The sequence below is a fragment of the Alligator sinensis genome, unplaced genomic scaffold (assembly GCF_000455745.1).
Source record: "Alligator sinensis unplaced genomic scaffold, ASM45574v1 scaffold1416_1, whole genome shotgun sequence".
NCBI classification, from domain to species: Eukaryota; Metazoa; Chordata; order Crocodylia; family Alligatoridae; genus Alligator; species Alligator sinensis.
In genome coordinates this window covers 439,758-455,286 of record NW_005842714.1, presented here as the reverse complement: position 1 = coordinate 455,286, position 15,529 = coordinate 439,758, and the positions used below count along the sequence as shown (strand labels likewise).

At 39.3% G+C, this 15,529-nt stretch overlaps 1 protein-coding gene across 1 annotated transcript in view; it reads left to right on the top strand.

Moving 5' to 3' along the window:
• CREBBP (CREB binding protein) overlaps positions 1-15,529 on the top strand; it is a 190,440-nt gene that overhangs the window by 125,357 nt on the left and 49,554 nt on the right. The window contains exons 18-22 of the mRNA XM_014524970.1: positions 4-122; positions 4,506-4,745; positions 5,562-5,650; positions 12,228-12,308; positions 13,080-13,136. Of these exons, the coding sequence (XP_014380456.1) occupies positions 4-122; positions 4,506-4,745; positions 5,562-5,650; positions 12,228-12,308; positions 13,080-13,136 (586 nt within the window). The remainder of the gene's footprint in view (positions 1-3; positions 123-4,505; positions 4,746-5,561; positions 5,651-12,227; positions 12,309-13,079; positions 13,137-15,529) is intronic.

Sequence of the window (15,529 nt, the reverse complement as noted above, 5' to 3'; positions counted from 1 at the left end):
AAGTCTTCAAACCCGAGGAGCTGCGCCAGGCTCTCATGCCTACCCTTGAAGCATTGTACAGGCAGGACCCTGAGTCTCTACCCTTCAGACAGCCTGTGGACCCCCAACTCCTAGGAATTCCAGTGAGTTAGAATGACACATGTTTTTGTAGCATATACAGCAAGATATGCAAAATCTTACATTTATTTGGGCTACTTTGTTTTACTTCACATTTTTATGCTCGTTTCTTCAGCATAATGCTTCTGGGTACCTCTGCCTTGTACATTTTAAAACTTGCTCACTTTCAGTTGTAACTGAACCAGAATGTAGTACAGGTTTCCCTCGCTTTATGTGCGCATTCGTTCTTATGCAATGACCCTTTTTATACCAAAAGTTCATTATATGCAAGGTAAATATACTCTTACATGATCGGTGTGGTAGAAGCATGTAATCAGCTGCTTTGTGCAGTACGTTGTGGGAGTGACACACACCAAAATATATTCTCCTGTGTGGATCTGTGCTCCTTGTTCATCTGCGATGTGTGTTTCTGTAGTTGCCATCCCCATTTTGGTAACATTCACCACTACCTTGTGCTTGTGTGTACTGTCTACTGTTGATGAGTACCAAAATTGTCTTGTAAAAGTGGTAGAAGTGGGTCTGGGGGTCAGTACAGTCAAGGTCTTGGAACATATCTCTATTTGTTACATTGTAAAGTGGGTTCCCTTTATGTGAGTTCAAGTTATGCACTGTTTTCCAGGAACGCATGTACAGCATAAAGTGAGGGAAACCTGTATAGGTTGCTTCTTTATTGAAGACTTGGTTTCCATTTAAAACACTTTTTTCCCTTAAAGATTTTGTCATCATTTACCGTTCTTGGTATTATTTTGTATTGGCTACTGACTGGACCTCCAGTCAAAATCTAGGGCCTTATTGTTTTGGGGACTTTCCACAACAGAAACAAAGTCTATTACAAACTTAGGTGTAAGTGGTGAGGCAACTGAGATATAGAGTCAGAATGAGAGTGTAAGGATATAAAAAAGCAGTACTGGTCCGCATGGTAGGTAGTGATCTTGGAACATCCATGTCTAACTGTTGAGGTGTTGTTGTTTTTTTAAGGCATCTTGGCAAAGAAGAATTTTAAGGAGAATAATGTGGTAGCTTTGATCTTTTGGAAGCCTTTCCCAAACAAGAAAGAACAATATAGAATAATACAGAATAAAAGTTCTCCTTTTGAAAGTTTAAATATGCAGAGAACATTGGTTCCATTTCCATTCAGGAATGAGAATCTATGGGTAGTTTGGGGATAGATTACAAATGACTTTGAAAATGAGAACAAGCAGCTTATTTTTGAGGCAGTACAGTTGAGATGAAAGATGATTAGAGACTGGACCAAGAGTTTCTAGCAGTATGTGAATGGCTAAACCTTAATGTAAATATGGTGAAGAAAGAATTGGCAAGACTTAGGCTTAACATGAATGTGAGCATCTACTGAGGTCAGAATCAAAGATAGTAACTAGATTAAAAGAGTAAGTGACAGGCAGGATGTTTGTTTACACAGTGAGTGAGAAAGGAGATAGGAGTGAGAACTTGACAGGCAGGGTAGAGTCAGAACTTTGTTTTAACCATGTTGAATTTGAGCATATGGGTAGACAGCCATACATGCCAGAGAGAAAGGCAGATGTTTTTGTTTGGACAGAAGGAGATGCTTAAAAATTAAGAAATCGACCTGTAAGCTGCTGGCATAGAGGTGTGGTGGTTGAATATGGGACTAAAATTGACATAGAGGGAAAATAGATAGAAGTGAAGAAAAAATTCCTTTGGAACCCAACTAAATGAGAGAAATAATAAACAAGAAGCCCCCAGAGATCCACAGAAAAACCATTAGAAAGGTGGGAAAACAAGGAGAGGACAGTGCCATGGAAACCAAGGGAAGGCCATATTTCAATAACACCACTGTTTGGTGCATCAGCAGGTATATCGGGGACATAGAATAAAATCTAAAGGTATTTCAAAAGCAGTGGTGCTTAACCTTTAGGCCCTGCAGGCAAAGTTAGTGGTACTGTGCCACCACCATCTAGACCTGCGTGCTGAGATTGGGCCCTACAGTCCAGGATTTGTCTTTGTGCTACTCTGCACGCCCAATATAGCGCACAGGGCCACATTGTCCAGCCTATAGAGCTCCCTACGGGTCCGGAGTTTTGGCAGCAAGGGAGCAGCCACTGCTCCCCCACCACGAAATCTTCAGATCTGTGGGGAGTGCCATGGACTAGATGACAATGCTCCAGGGGTTGAATCTGGCCCATGGGCTGGGGGTTGAACACCCCTTCTCTAAGGAGATCAGAGACTTTGAGAGTAGTTTCAGTTGAGTGAAAGTGGCACAAGCAGGGAAGGAGCATCTAGGGTGGAATAGAAAGGGATGAACTCCAGATTACAATTGTAGACAGCATATTCCATGTCCATAAAGATGAGAGATGTAGCAGTAATTCTAGGGGCAAGTGGGACATGGGTAAGTCAAGATAGGAGAGACTAAAGCATGCTTTTTCATGAGGGGAAAGCCAGAAAGAGTTAAAGATAAGGAGGGAATAAGTGGGCAATGTGGAGGAAATCATGAGGTTGAATGAGGTCACTGGGTAAGTAGATGGAGTTTAAAAAAAAAACAAATTTAAGCTTCTGAAATGGGAGAGGGAAGGAAGTGGGGAAGGCAAGCTCTGAGAAGGAGGAAAAGTCAACTTTCTCTTGAAAGGAATTGGTTAAGGTCCTGTGTAGAGAGAAAAGCAGATGCAGGAAAGAGCACATTTGAAGGGGTAGGTCAAAGGTGGCTGGAACTGTAGTTGCTGCATTCAGTTAGTTTGGAAAGGAGGTCAGGAAGATGATAGAAATCAAGGAAGAGAGAATACGCTTGTGGTGAAGATGTCAGCCTACTCAAAGGATTTCTGCCAGAGATGTTCCATGAAGTTGAGTACAGGAGCACAATAAGGAAATGTCGGGGATGATGCTGGGGCAAAGAAGGAAGAAGGGAAGCAGAGTGAATAGAACTTGTAGAGAGGATCAAGTGTGTATGGTTTAGAAAATAGGATCAACCACTAAAGGGAAGAAAGAGCAGGAAGGGAGAGGGTTGAGAAGTTGCAAGTCTCCAGTGTTAGATGACTGGAAACTAGGTAAAGACCAAGTTGGGTAGGACTGAAAGAGACCACATGGTTGGTGGAATACTTAGTAACAGAAAAGTGGAAAATAGTGCCTAATAAAATAAAGACCATGTTGAAATGGTAGCCATTTTGGTGAGTGGGAGAACTGAACAGTAGGGCTGTGCGAAATTTCGCCAGCCGTTTTGTTTCGACACTTTCGACCAGTTTCGAAGTCGAAACAGCAAAATCGAAACAAAACAAAGGCCCTCGAAATAATCTCGAGACAAAATGAGACTGGTTGACCATAGGCTGGGGATGGGAAGTCAGTCCAGCTGGGCTGACTTCCCATCCCCAGTGCCAGATCTGGTAGGGGACAGGAGGCAGCCCAGGTGGGCTGCCTCCCCATCCCCTGTGCTAGATCGTGCCAGGGTGGTGAGGCAGCCCAGCCCTGCCGCCCCTGGCACGATCTAGCACGGAGGACAGGGAAGCAACCCAGCTGGGCTGACATCGCATCCCCCAGTGCAACTCAAAATAGACTTTGTTTCAATGGAACAGAGCAGCTGTTTGCACTCTAAATGAAATTGGAGACTAAACACTGTTCCATCGAAACTCGAGGCGAAATGGAACAGTGCCGTTTCGCACAGCCCTACTGAACAGGTCTGCAGTTTGAATGAAGAGGTGAGGGCAAGCAGATGGGTAGCTACAGGTGATTGATGGGTCATCACCATGGAGATTCAAGTCACTGAAGATGAGCGTAGGAAATTGAGAGGAATGGAAGAAAACCAGGAGTCAAAATCAGAAAGGAATACTGTTTGGAAGAGTGTAGTTGCTAGTAGTTCAAGGCCCACGTAAAGCTAATGGCTTTATGATATGTTTGTCTAGATCTTTATATTTTTGGTTTTCTAAACACTTTCTTTGATGTGTTTAAGGATTTATGCAATTTAAGCAAAAACAGACTTTCTGGACTTGTTTTACGCTTTTGAACTCTTTGAAGCATCCTTTCAAGGGACCTTTGAAAACCAACTTTTAAAGATAAGAGCACCATGAAACTTTTACCTTTTAACCTCAAGGCACTTTTGCCACTTTCAGATTTTCCTCGGGGATGTCAAATCATTTAGCCAAGTCCCAGAGACTTACAGTGAGAGTTAAGTTATTTTTGCATTGTTTTAAATGTTACCCAAATACCCATTTTGGGTGCAATGTACTCTTATGCCAAGGGTTGCTGTGTACAAGGGTAAACCCCACTTAAGTGTTCAGAGCAAACCCCACTTAAGTGCTCAGACCATATTTTTATGGTCATGCATAAATTTCTTTGCTCACGTTCAAAATTGTGTGATCCAGTGTGTCACTGTAAATGCAATAGCTTTTTTTATATGATTTTTTTATTCATTTATTTTGAAGGATTACTTTGACATTGTGAAGAATCCCATGGACCTTTCTACTATTAAACGTAAATTGGATACTGGGCAGTACCAAGAGCCCTGGCAGTACGTGGATGATGTCTGGCTAATGTTTAACAATGCCTGGCTTTATAATCGCAAGACTTCCAGGGTCTACAAATTTTGCACTAAACTTGCAGAGGTCTTTGAACAAGAAATTGACCCAGTTATGCAGTCGCTTGGATATTGTTGTGGACGAAAGGTATATATTTCAGGTTTCATTGCAGGAAAGGTTTTTTTAATTTGACTAAGCAAAAAGTGTCCTTCTAGACTTTATTAAGATAAATTAAATTCCTGGTTGCAATAGCTAAAATTTTGACTTTCACAAGAGCACACTGGGAAATTGGAGAATCACCAAAGATTGCTAGTCAGATTTTTATCACTGGTGATATTTTAACCTTAAAGGTTACTGAAATGTCATGCTATTTTACTGAATCACTGTATCTTCCAATTTGTAATATAGATACAGGGCTGGATCTCTGGCTAGTGTCAGTCAGCATAGCTCCATTTGAAATCAAGGGACCTAGACCAGTGGAGGATCTGTCTGTATCCAGCTAAATTTGTATCAGTGTGGAGAGGTAGTTAGCCATGTTAGTCTGAAGTCAGGCAGAAGGCAGGGTCGTGATTACAGTATACTTGATATCAGATTCATTTTGTTGTCATTTCTGGGCATATCTACACCATGTCAAGTGTTGCTGGGGAAGGTTACTCTCAAAACATGCCCCACCCACTCTACCACTCCATGCTTGCCAAATATCAAAAAAATTATGTTGTTAGTTTTTTGGCATATGTCAAGGTGAGTGCTGCACCACTCTGTCTCAAGAGTGCTAATAAAAGTAACATTGAATATGCCCAGCCAATCTTCAACAGTAGCTATTCATTTTTTGTCATGCAGCATGAGCATACAGAGAGGAAGTGGACAAGGAGTGTTTTCATGACAACACTCCCTAGCTTTGTTCAGACACGCCGTCGTTAATATAGTCATATTTGTAAGGTTCCTTTCTCCTTTATTTTGCAGTATGAGTTTTCTCCACAGACCTTGTGCTGCTATGGTAAGCAGCTGTGTACTATTCCCCGCGATGCTGCCTACTACAGTTACCAGAATAGGTAAGTCAAAACATTTCTGCTTTATCCAGGAAATGAGATGCAGTGAGTGCCAGAGTTCATCTGTTTGTAATGTAATTGTTATTAAGGAGAATAATGTTAACCTTGTTTTCTTCTTCTCTGCCCAGTCAAGAGAAAATAAGACTGTTTATCCTTATGTGCCCCCCAACCCCCATTTTGTAGACAACTTTTTTTTTTTACATTATATCTTACTATAAAGATATAGATGCTTGTCAGTTTAGAGACTCTGCACTGCCCCAGCAGTTCATATTTTCCATATAATTTGTTAGTATTCCTTATTTTATAACAAAAAAGAGCTTAGGAAAGCATGCCTTTTGCATTGAAAGAATTACAAATGTGCAGGTGCATCTTAGAATTGTAGGTGGCATTTGAAAAGTGAATAATATAAGAGTACTTGAAAGATCATCTTAAAGATTTACATTGGAAAGTAAATGACCTCATCTTAAATCAGTCTGATTGCATTGGGGTATTTTGAAAATGTTGCACCAAGTTAGGACATGAAAAGCAAAATCTTAAAATGAAACATGGGCTTGAACTTGCTTTGAAAAAGTTTTCAGTGAAAAGTTAGCTGAATGGAATAACTGCAAATGTCATTTATAATTTTTTTTCTTTTAAATGTGTTGTAAGTTTTGCCTTCTATAAAAGCTCCCAGGATTCCATGAAAGTTTGGAATTAAAAAAGTAGTCTCCAATTAAAATGAGGAAAAACATGTGATTTAATATCTGTTGATGTCCTTTTATTAAACAAAGTTTAGGATTCATTAAAGCACTTGAATAATACACTGCCTAGCACACTTCTGATTTTCCTCATATCTGTTGCAATTAAAATTTAACTTCCAATTACTTCTTGATCCATCAGTGCTATATTGAGTAACATTATTAATGAAGAAAGTGAGGTGTCACTTTAAAAAAGAAAATAAGTTTTTTAAACCTAAACTCACTAGGACTCCAGAAAAGGGAACAAGTGTTTCAAGTTACAGCATGAAATGTCTTCCTAGCAGAGATTTAGCAAAGCCTGAACCTTGCCAACTCTGAGGTATACTGCAGACTGCCTTCTAACTTCAGTTATGTAATAAATAGGGTTGGACAGTTGGCATTTAAGTGATCTCTCAAGACTCTGCATTATGAAAATCATATTGAAATATAATGCTCTAGTATTCAACACAGCTAAAACGTAGCTCAGTAGAGGAGCCCATACTGTGTTTTATTTTTGTTCCCAAGTTGTTCTCTGCCAGGCAGTTAGCATGCTTATGTTAACATATCAAACTTTGACTATGGATGGACATGCATACCTTCTGTAACATCTCAATAATGGTGGATCTGCCACAATAATTTCTTCTTCCAGAGAGAGACTTCTTTTTAGTAGGACATTTTGTAGTGCTACGTGTAACATCTATTTAATTAGTTAACTATCTGACACTGCCATGTAATAACCTGGTTCTGCAACATGGTTTTTCACTGTTTTAGAGCCTACCACTATTATCAGATGTATTGGGTAGTATTATATAGAAGGTCTTTTGTGCAAAGTCAGAATGTACGTAGTAGTGATTTGTAGGCTTTATGGATTTCATTGTGTAGCAAAATAGACTCTAAGTGCTTAAAATAAAGGATAAAAGTGTTCTTTTTTTCCAGGTGTCATTCATTTGTGATGGTGATTCAGGCAAGGTAGCTTGTTGAATTGGGGATGGGGCATTGCTCTTCAGACTGAGTTGTTATACATGAATGATGACTAAGGACTTTCCATTTGAGATAACTAAAATATAGGTCATGGATCTCCTGATCTTATTTAAAATTTTAAGAACAAATAAAAGGACTTACAAAGCATGAAATTCAATATGTGATAGTTTCCATTGACACACATTTGGGTAGGTGTGTGTTCCCACAGTTGCTAAGAAAGGCGAAACTTGTATTTTTTTAAATGTGAACCCTTAACAGGAGAATTTTAAACTGATCAATCCAGATGGTTGAGTATCCTTTAAAAGAAGGCTCTATTTTAAAATAAATAAAAGGGATAGCTGTTAATATAATGTATTTGATTGAGGCTGCCCTCCCCCAAAAAACTCGGGGCAACTTACAGTACCAAAGTCATAAAAACAGATAACAATAATAAAACATACAGTTCCTACTCAAGTATGAGATTATCAGGATTATTCAGTCCACTGAAGAATATAGTTTGATAGAGCGTTAGCTGTAATGTTTCATAGTTTCATAGTTTTAGGGTCAGAAGGGACCTAATAGATCTTCCAGCCCGACCCCCCGCCAGGGCGGGAGAACAACAAAAAACCCTAAAAAACAAAAACGGGACTCAAATGAGTCCAGCCAGGTAGGCATCCAGCCTCTTCTTAAAGACCCCCAGGGTAGGGGCCAGCACCACCTCCCTTGGAAGTTGGTTCCAGCTCCTAGCCGCCCTAACTGTGAAGTAGTTTTTTTGGATGTCCAATCTGTACCTCCTCTCCATCAACTTGTGCCCATTACTCCTTGTTATGCCAGCGGGGGCTAGGGGAAACAGCGTCTCCCCCAAACCCTTCTGGTTCCCCCTAGTGAGTTTATAGACGGTCACCAGGTCCCCAAGTCAGGGGCCCCAGGAGTAAAGAACTTCTCCCAGAGACCAGCTTATTCACAGTGCCAGAGAGGGATATGAACCCATGATCTCCAGAGTCTCTAGAGAGGCACTCACCCCACAAGGACAGCAAGCTTTCCTTATTTGTCTTCATCTGAAATCCAGACTTGTTTGTTCAGTAGTGTAGTTCAATTTTATTTTAGTAGTAAAGAAAGGTAGTTGGCTGTTTTTGTCTGAAGTCAGGCAGAAGGCAGGGCAGAGTGGTACATTAGACTAACTTATCCAGAAAGGCTTAAGCTTTCATAGGTAAGAGCCGACTTTAGCAGATGCTCCTTCTGTTTCCTAAAATGCTACTTCATCACATCTGATGAAGTAGGCTGTCACCTATGAAAGCTTATGTTTTTCTGATTGAATTAATCTGTAAGGGAGCACCCTGCCCTGCCTTCATTTTACTAGTAGGTATACAAACGCACAGTGAGTGGTCCTTGCTGAAAGAACTAACAATTGTAGTAGGTGGGGCAAACAAAAGGTAAGAAGGAAAAGTGACTTGCCCACTGTTGTCACAGCAGATCAGTAACAACATGAGTAAAACCCAAATATCCTGAGTCTCCATTCAGTATTCCTACACAATCACTATTGAGGTTTTTTTGGTCAAGTGATGAAGCACAACCTAACTTTGAGCTGTCCAATTTATAAGCAGCTGGGAGATGTATCTGTCTGCTTCTTCCTCTTCCCCCCCCCCCCCCGGCCACATGTCCTCTGGCTGCATGCCAAACAGATGCCCCTTACCTCTACCCCCACTGCTGCCTGAACTCCCTGCCACTATTTTAGGCCCGTCTCCCCCCAGTGTTTAGGCGTTGTGGAATTAATAAAGCCTTGCGTTTCAATTAAAAAGATAAAAATAATAATTCAGTAGGGACATTTTTTTTTTTTAATCAATGGGTTAAGGCTAGAATTGTAAGTTAAAGGAAATAAAAATTTTCTGAAACGTATTTTGGATTTAGATGCATATGTATGTGGTATCAATTCCAATTTGTAATTATATAAATTTTCTTTCATATGTATTTTTTATTTTTAATTGAAACTTTTGAATTTCTAGATGTGCCTGCAAAAATGTTTTAACACTTGCCTTGATTTGCAGCACTCAAACATGATATCAGCTATCTAAACAGTCTGCATTTGAAAAGCTTTTCTTTTTCAGTGTTACAAGAACCATGTCATGTTTTGTTTTTGTGTGACTCTAGTTGCCATAATATTGTATGCCTGCTGTAAGGGGGGTGTGTGTGTGTGTACATGTGCACGTGCGCTCAGGCATGCAGTATGCAAAAGAAAGCTCTGAAAGTTACAAGCCAGTTTCATTCCTTTGCAGTTCCATATCAATAACAAAGTATCTATAGATGTTGTCTTCTGAGATGCTTGTATAGATAGATATTTGGAACGCTTCGGTTGTTCATTTTCATTGCGTTTGGTTTTTCTCATTTTAATTATTTCATGTATAGGAATCAACCTTTGGGAAAATTGCAGTTCAATTTTCTAGGGTGTTGAGTATTTTGGTTTTGATCCCACAAAACAATGTAAACTTTGCTGAATTAGGTCAGGAGTGCTCAGTACCTTCCAGGATTGAATGGTATCATTCACAATATGAGTTAAGATTTAATTATCTGGAGAGACTGACTGAAGACTGCTTATTGTTATAACATTTAAAGCCTTAGATATTTAAGTGACATTCACTATGGGGAGCTCTTACAGATACTCATTGCCCAATCTTTTAGGTGCATATAGAGTCCCCTAAGCTAAAACTGATAGTGGATTAAAATGAGCAATTTCTTAATTACAAAGGAAAAAAATAATATCGGTATTCACTCCTAAAATGTTCTTGTGCTTAATTACAGGCATAAGCTAGTAAGATAGATTTGTACTGTTCTTGCCCTTTTGCTTGGCTATAGAAGCTCTAAAACCTTGTTTGTTACCAGGGAAAGAAGATATACATTTAACTCTAATTAATCTGTATCATGTTAACCAACCTATTTTGTTGTCCTTGTGGAAAGACAAGACAGTTGCAGTTTTAACTTGTGCCAGCTCTTTGAGGTCAAGGAAGGAAGGGTTTATGTCAACTGGCTAGAATGGGTAAAACTGCAACTGCCTTGTCTTCATTAGGATTATAATATGTGTGTTGGTATGGGCTACATTACCTGGAGTTAAAAATAAGCTTTTGTGTAGTAAAAACACATCCAGCCACCTCTGCATGCATCGTTCCTAGTCTTGAGGCTGCTGCAAACTGTGTTAGAGGTGGGTGGCATACAGCTGGCTCCAGTTCTGGGGAGCAGCAGATGGCTCCTTAGCTGCATCCAGTGCTTTCTGGGCACTGTTCAAGGGTTGTTTCACTTTGAATTTGGGTTGTTTTCCACGTGCCTTAAAAGTTGATGTCTTACTTTACTAGTGATATGATAGTTATTGTCTGTCACAGAAAAAAGATTGTGCTCCATATATTTCAATAAGAAATAGCTTTTGGTATCTCCATTACAATACATTACTGGAATGCTGTCATCTGGATTACAATAGTTTTTTAAATGCTTTCAAGTGTGTGTTTGAATGAAGGGGCAAGCTACCACATTAATCTCCATCCCCATAAATTGTTGGTTCAGTGTGACACTGTGTCCTGTTTGATGCCTTTTATACTTACCATTCTTAATTATAGTTCTAGTGTTTGATTACTAAAATTGCATTTTACTGTGCTGCCATTGCTGCTTATTCTTTCTCACTCTTGACCCTTCATACAGCAGTTTTATTTTGATGATCCTGTGTAGCCATTCTACATTTTATAGCTGTGGCCTGTACTTGTTACCTTTGTTCATGTTTGAATTCATACCCTTTCCAAACATTTAGCTATCATTTTATATAAAGTCCTGACAACTTTGGTTCCAGTTCATCTGAAATGCAAAAAATCTTACATAATTAGATTTTTTTCAAATGCAGATTGTATCTTTTGAAGTAGACCTCTAATTTACTCAACTTGGTTTACAAAACCACAGCATTGTTTTTGCTGAGTATATCGTAGATTGGCTGACAGTTGGTCTAGTGACCAAAAATTGTAACTAGTTTCACATTCGATTTGTAAAGCTTTATTGCAGATCTTTAATGTATTACTGAAATATATTGTATGTATGTACAATATATAAAATGTTGTTCACATATATACAAATATCGTATTTATATATAAATGGCTGGAAACTCTGACCCATAAGTACATTTCTGTTAAATGTTTGTCTAGAGTATGGATTTGGTTTCATTTGTATTAAAATAAAGTTAGCTAAGCAGTTGGTCACATTTAATTTTATAAACCAAACAACATTTGAATCTTTAATATTTTTATATACTTTTCAGTATTAAGGCTATTTCTGCCTTTACAGTTTTACTAATAATAATTGAATGCTTTTAGCATAATTTTCTTTTGTTTTTTTTCAAATTATGGTTACTGTCTGTGAACATTGTTTTTCAGGCTTTTTGACATCGGTATTCTTTTTAAAAGAACTCATTAATCCTTAAGCCTGAAATCATACAACTTTTTCTCTAACTAATGAAAATCAAATCCAAATTCTTAAATTTGAAGTATATACAAATGTAGCACTTACTAGCTACTGATAAATCATTTCAAAATTTTGAATTTGACATCCTATCATTTGTTAGTAATGATGGCCTGTAATGTATGAAATGAGACCGAATGCTAATCTGTGCTTTGCCTTGGCTTTCTGCTCTGTGTTGTCTTGGTGTTTGCGTCTTACCTCTTATGTCTGTGCTGTTTGTTCCCTTCCCTGTTCTCTAATCCTGCCCTTCCCTCCCCTCTGTTCCTTTTCATTGTCCACACTGACCCATCAATCAACCAACAACGCCCCCCCTTTCGTCGTGGTGATCTACCCTGCTCTGGTTGGTGGCTCCGTTGCTTGGGTGGCTGTGTATTATGATGGACCAGTTCACCCAAATATGGCCTTCTTGCTGACAGGTATCACTTCTGTGAGAAGTGTTTCACTGAAATCCAGGGGGAGAATGTTACCCTGGGTGATGACCCTTCGCAGCCTCAAACGTAAGTAAACCTGATTGTTCTGAATGCTGCATTTAAAATAACTTTAATACGTTCTGTCTTGATGTGGTTGCATTAAACAGAGCAGTTACTTCTTTTTAGGGTAAACCTGCAGGAGACTAGGACATTTTTAGTGTAACAGATGGGTGTTTGTTATCTGATGTTTTCCAGTATTTGCTGTTCGTATTTTAAGTTTGCCACACTCCTTTATAACTGCCCATGTTCTAATGACTTCAGCAGTGGGCTCTAAAATTAAAAAAAAACAAACCAATGGCAATGATTTTTCATTGATCTTATCATTTCTGTGAGTGCAATTAGAAATCCTGATCTGTCACTCTCTTGAAGCACTCGCTTTAATAAACTACTATCACTTGTTTTTAAATTTACTAGACATGGCACGAAATAAGATGCAAGAAAGTTTGAGGGCAAGACCAAACATTTCTGAAAATAGCTGCTTTACTGAATGCAGTTTTTCTAGCTTTTTTGAGATGTACTAGATCTTGGGTTGTGTGTCTAGGTGGGTGCAAATTTGCATAGTAATCATATTGTCTTAATTTAAGATGCAAAATAAACTAGTTACATTAACGAGGAGAAATTTGGATTTTTTTCAAATGAAAATGAATTCCATGGTGCTTTTCCCACAATGTAAATAACTGTTACGTTTTCTTGTTAAAACTTGGGGTTCTGGTTACTTGCTTGCAGTTCTGATGAACATATTACAATTTTAGTTCTTTCTGAGATGAAGCTGATTACAGTTTCATTTTAACTCTCTAGAACTATCTCTAAGGATCAGTTTGAAAAGAAGAAAAATGATACGCTAGATCCAGAGCCGTAAGTACAAATGCCACTTTTTTATTCCACCCCCTGCCAAACCAGGTGACTTGCTATCACTGAAGAACTGTTACTTGCTTCTGGGGCAAGAACTCCAGAAAAAAGTGGTTACAGGCAGAATTGTCCTTCTTTCCCCTAGTTCTACCTTAAATAGGCAACACAATCTCTGTTTTTAGCCCTGCCCATGGAGTTTAACATCAAATTCAGTTTCTTTGATGCATATTAGGAACATTTTTGCCTGTACTTTAATAATACTTTGCAATTCCTTATTGTTTATCCAGAGTTCTTAGTTGGTACTTGTGTTCCTTTCTTTTTCTTATATCTAGGGTCTTGAGGGGTGGGGGAACCAAGAATTAACAGAAGCAGATTGCTACTTTTAAATTTTCTGTTTCAAGTTCTGTTCCTCCTCAGCTTAGGAAGATGCAGTCATTATCATAGATAAGAACTATTATATCACAAACTGAAAATTGGAAAATAAGCCTAAGAAGCAAGTGATTCTATTCCTACACTACAAAAAGATAGAAGGAATGGCACAGGGTAGGGAAGTTTTTAAAGGTTATTGTATCTAAATAGAAAAGTTAGAAGAAGTTTGTGTTAGAAGTGCAGGAGGGCTGGACCCAATGATCTTGCAAGGTCCCTTCCAGCCCTTACAATCTATGAATCTATGAAAGTGTTTTGTGGAAGTATCTGTGTCTTCAGAAAATTCCCTCCTTCACAGTATGATGGTAGGTATCTACAAGAATAGATTGAGTCTGTTCTACAAGATACTACACAAATATATATTAAAGGATTGGCCATGACCCTGCAGAGTTTCCTCTTTAATGAAGATAACATTAAATGAGTGGATGTAACCAAGAATGGGAAGGAGTGAGAGGCTGAAAAACAAGGAAAATGGTGATAATTAGTAGGGGGATAACATACTATTTAATATTTCATCTTGGTTTCATCAGGATGCTGTGTTTCATGAGGCCTTGCAATCCAGCCTTACCTGTATAGGAGTACTGTACTGATTCCAAATATTGAATTACCTTTGTGGTTACTGAGGCTCCTTCTACACATTAGATTTATTCCACAAGTAGTGTGTTAACTGAGGCACAAATAGGAAGGGTGCTACATGTGCACCCAAATGAAGGCACCATAAAATGGTGCATGAGCCATAAAAATGTTCCATGTGTAATGTAGAACATTTGTTATAGCTAGCTTGTCTGGTGCCTTAAATTTAGCATGTGGCCATTGGCTGACAGTCAGTTGATTTTGTCCTAGCTGGAGGCCAGCCAAGGATTTTAAACCCCACACTGTGTAACACTAACCAAGTTTCCCAGCCTGCAGGAGCAGAGGCTCCCAGTTGGTAGAAAGCAGAGGCTTCCCCAGTCAGGAACTTTAAACCCTGCACCAGACATCACTGGCTGTGCTGGGCTGCCCAGCAGAGAGAGGCAGAGTTTCCCCTGGGCAAAAGGGAGCCTTTAGCTTCCCCTGTCAAGGACTTGAAACCTTGCACTGAGCAGTTCTGGTTGGTTGAGTGTTGTAACTTCACTGGAGTCTGGAACCCCAGTACAGTTCCTGCTGAGCTGACAATCAGCTGACTGTGGGGCACCCATCTTTCAACTTGCTGGTGTAAGGCTCCTCCTGCACTGGTAAATATGGTGTGATTGGGATCCGATTCCCTACAGTTCCCAAAATGTTGTATCCTGCCCTGCCTGTGTGGTATAGCAAAAGGCACAATTGATGGGATAGAGGTTCAGATGCCATTGCACCTTTAAATGAGCATCTTCCAGGGGCCGGAGATGTGATCTGGATTTGCTTCTTCATGGTGAGTTAGACTTGCCTCATTTTTGGTTCAACTGTTTGCTTGTCCAGTGGAAGTAAGAGGACCTGCTTGAGCCTTGCTGCCTCTTTCCTCTATCTCCCTCTTGGGAATTCCACAAAAGTCAGTTATGTGGTTTGGTAGTTTGAGATCAGAAGGATTTCTAATTTGTTGAACCCATGCCTTTTCCTACCTACATAGAGAAAATTTGATATCCCATCTTGTAAAAGTATGAGGTGGAGATCCCCTTTGGCTCTTTAAAACTGCACTGAATGTAAAGCCCATGCTGGCATTTGGTGATATAAAAGTGTAGCTGTCTGGACTGGTCCTACTCACCAGATATGGTGGTTTTTGTTTGTTTATTCCACTTTCAAATAAAAAATGTTATAGACAAAGATAGGACATGAAGACAAGCTGGTGCATATCTGCTGGCCTACTCGTTAATGCTTGAACTAGTTTTTAGGCTCAGGAGTAAGGTGAGCAATATTATCCGTTCCATGGTTGCACCAGAAGACAAAATTCCCTGCTAAAGTCAGCAGAAATGCTGTTAAAAAATAGATGAAGTGTATGATTTGAGGAACAAATCCTA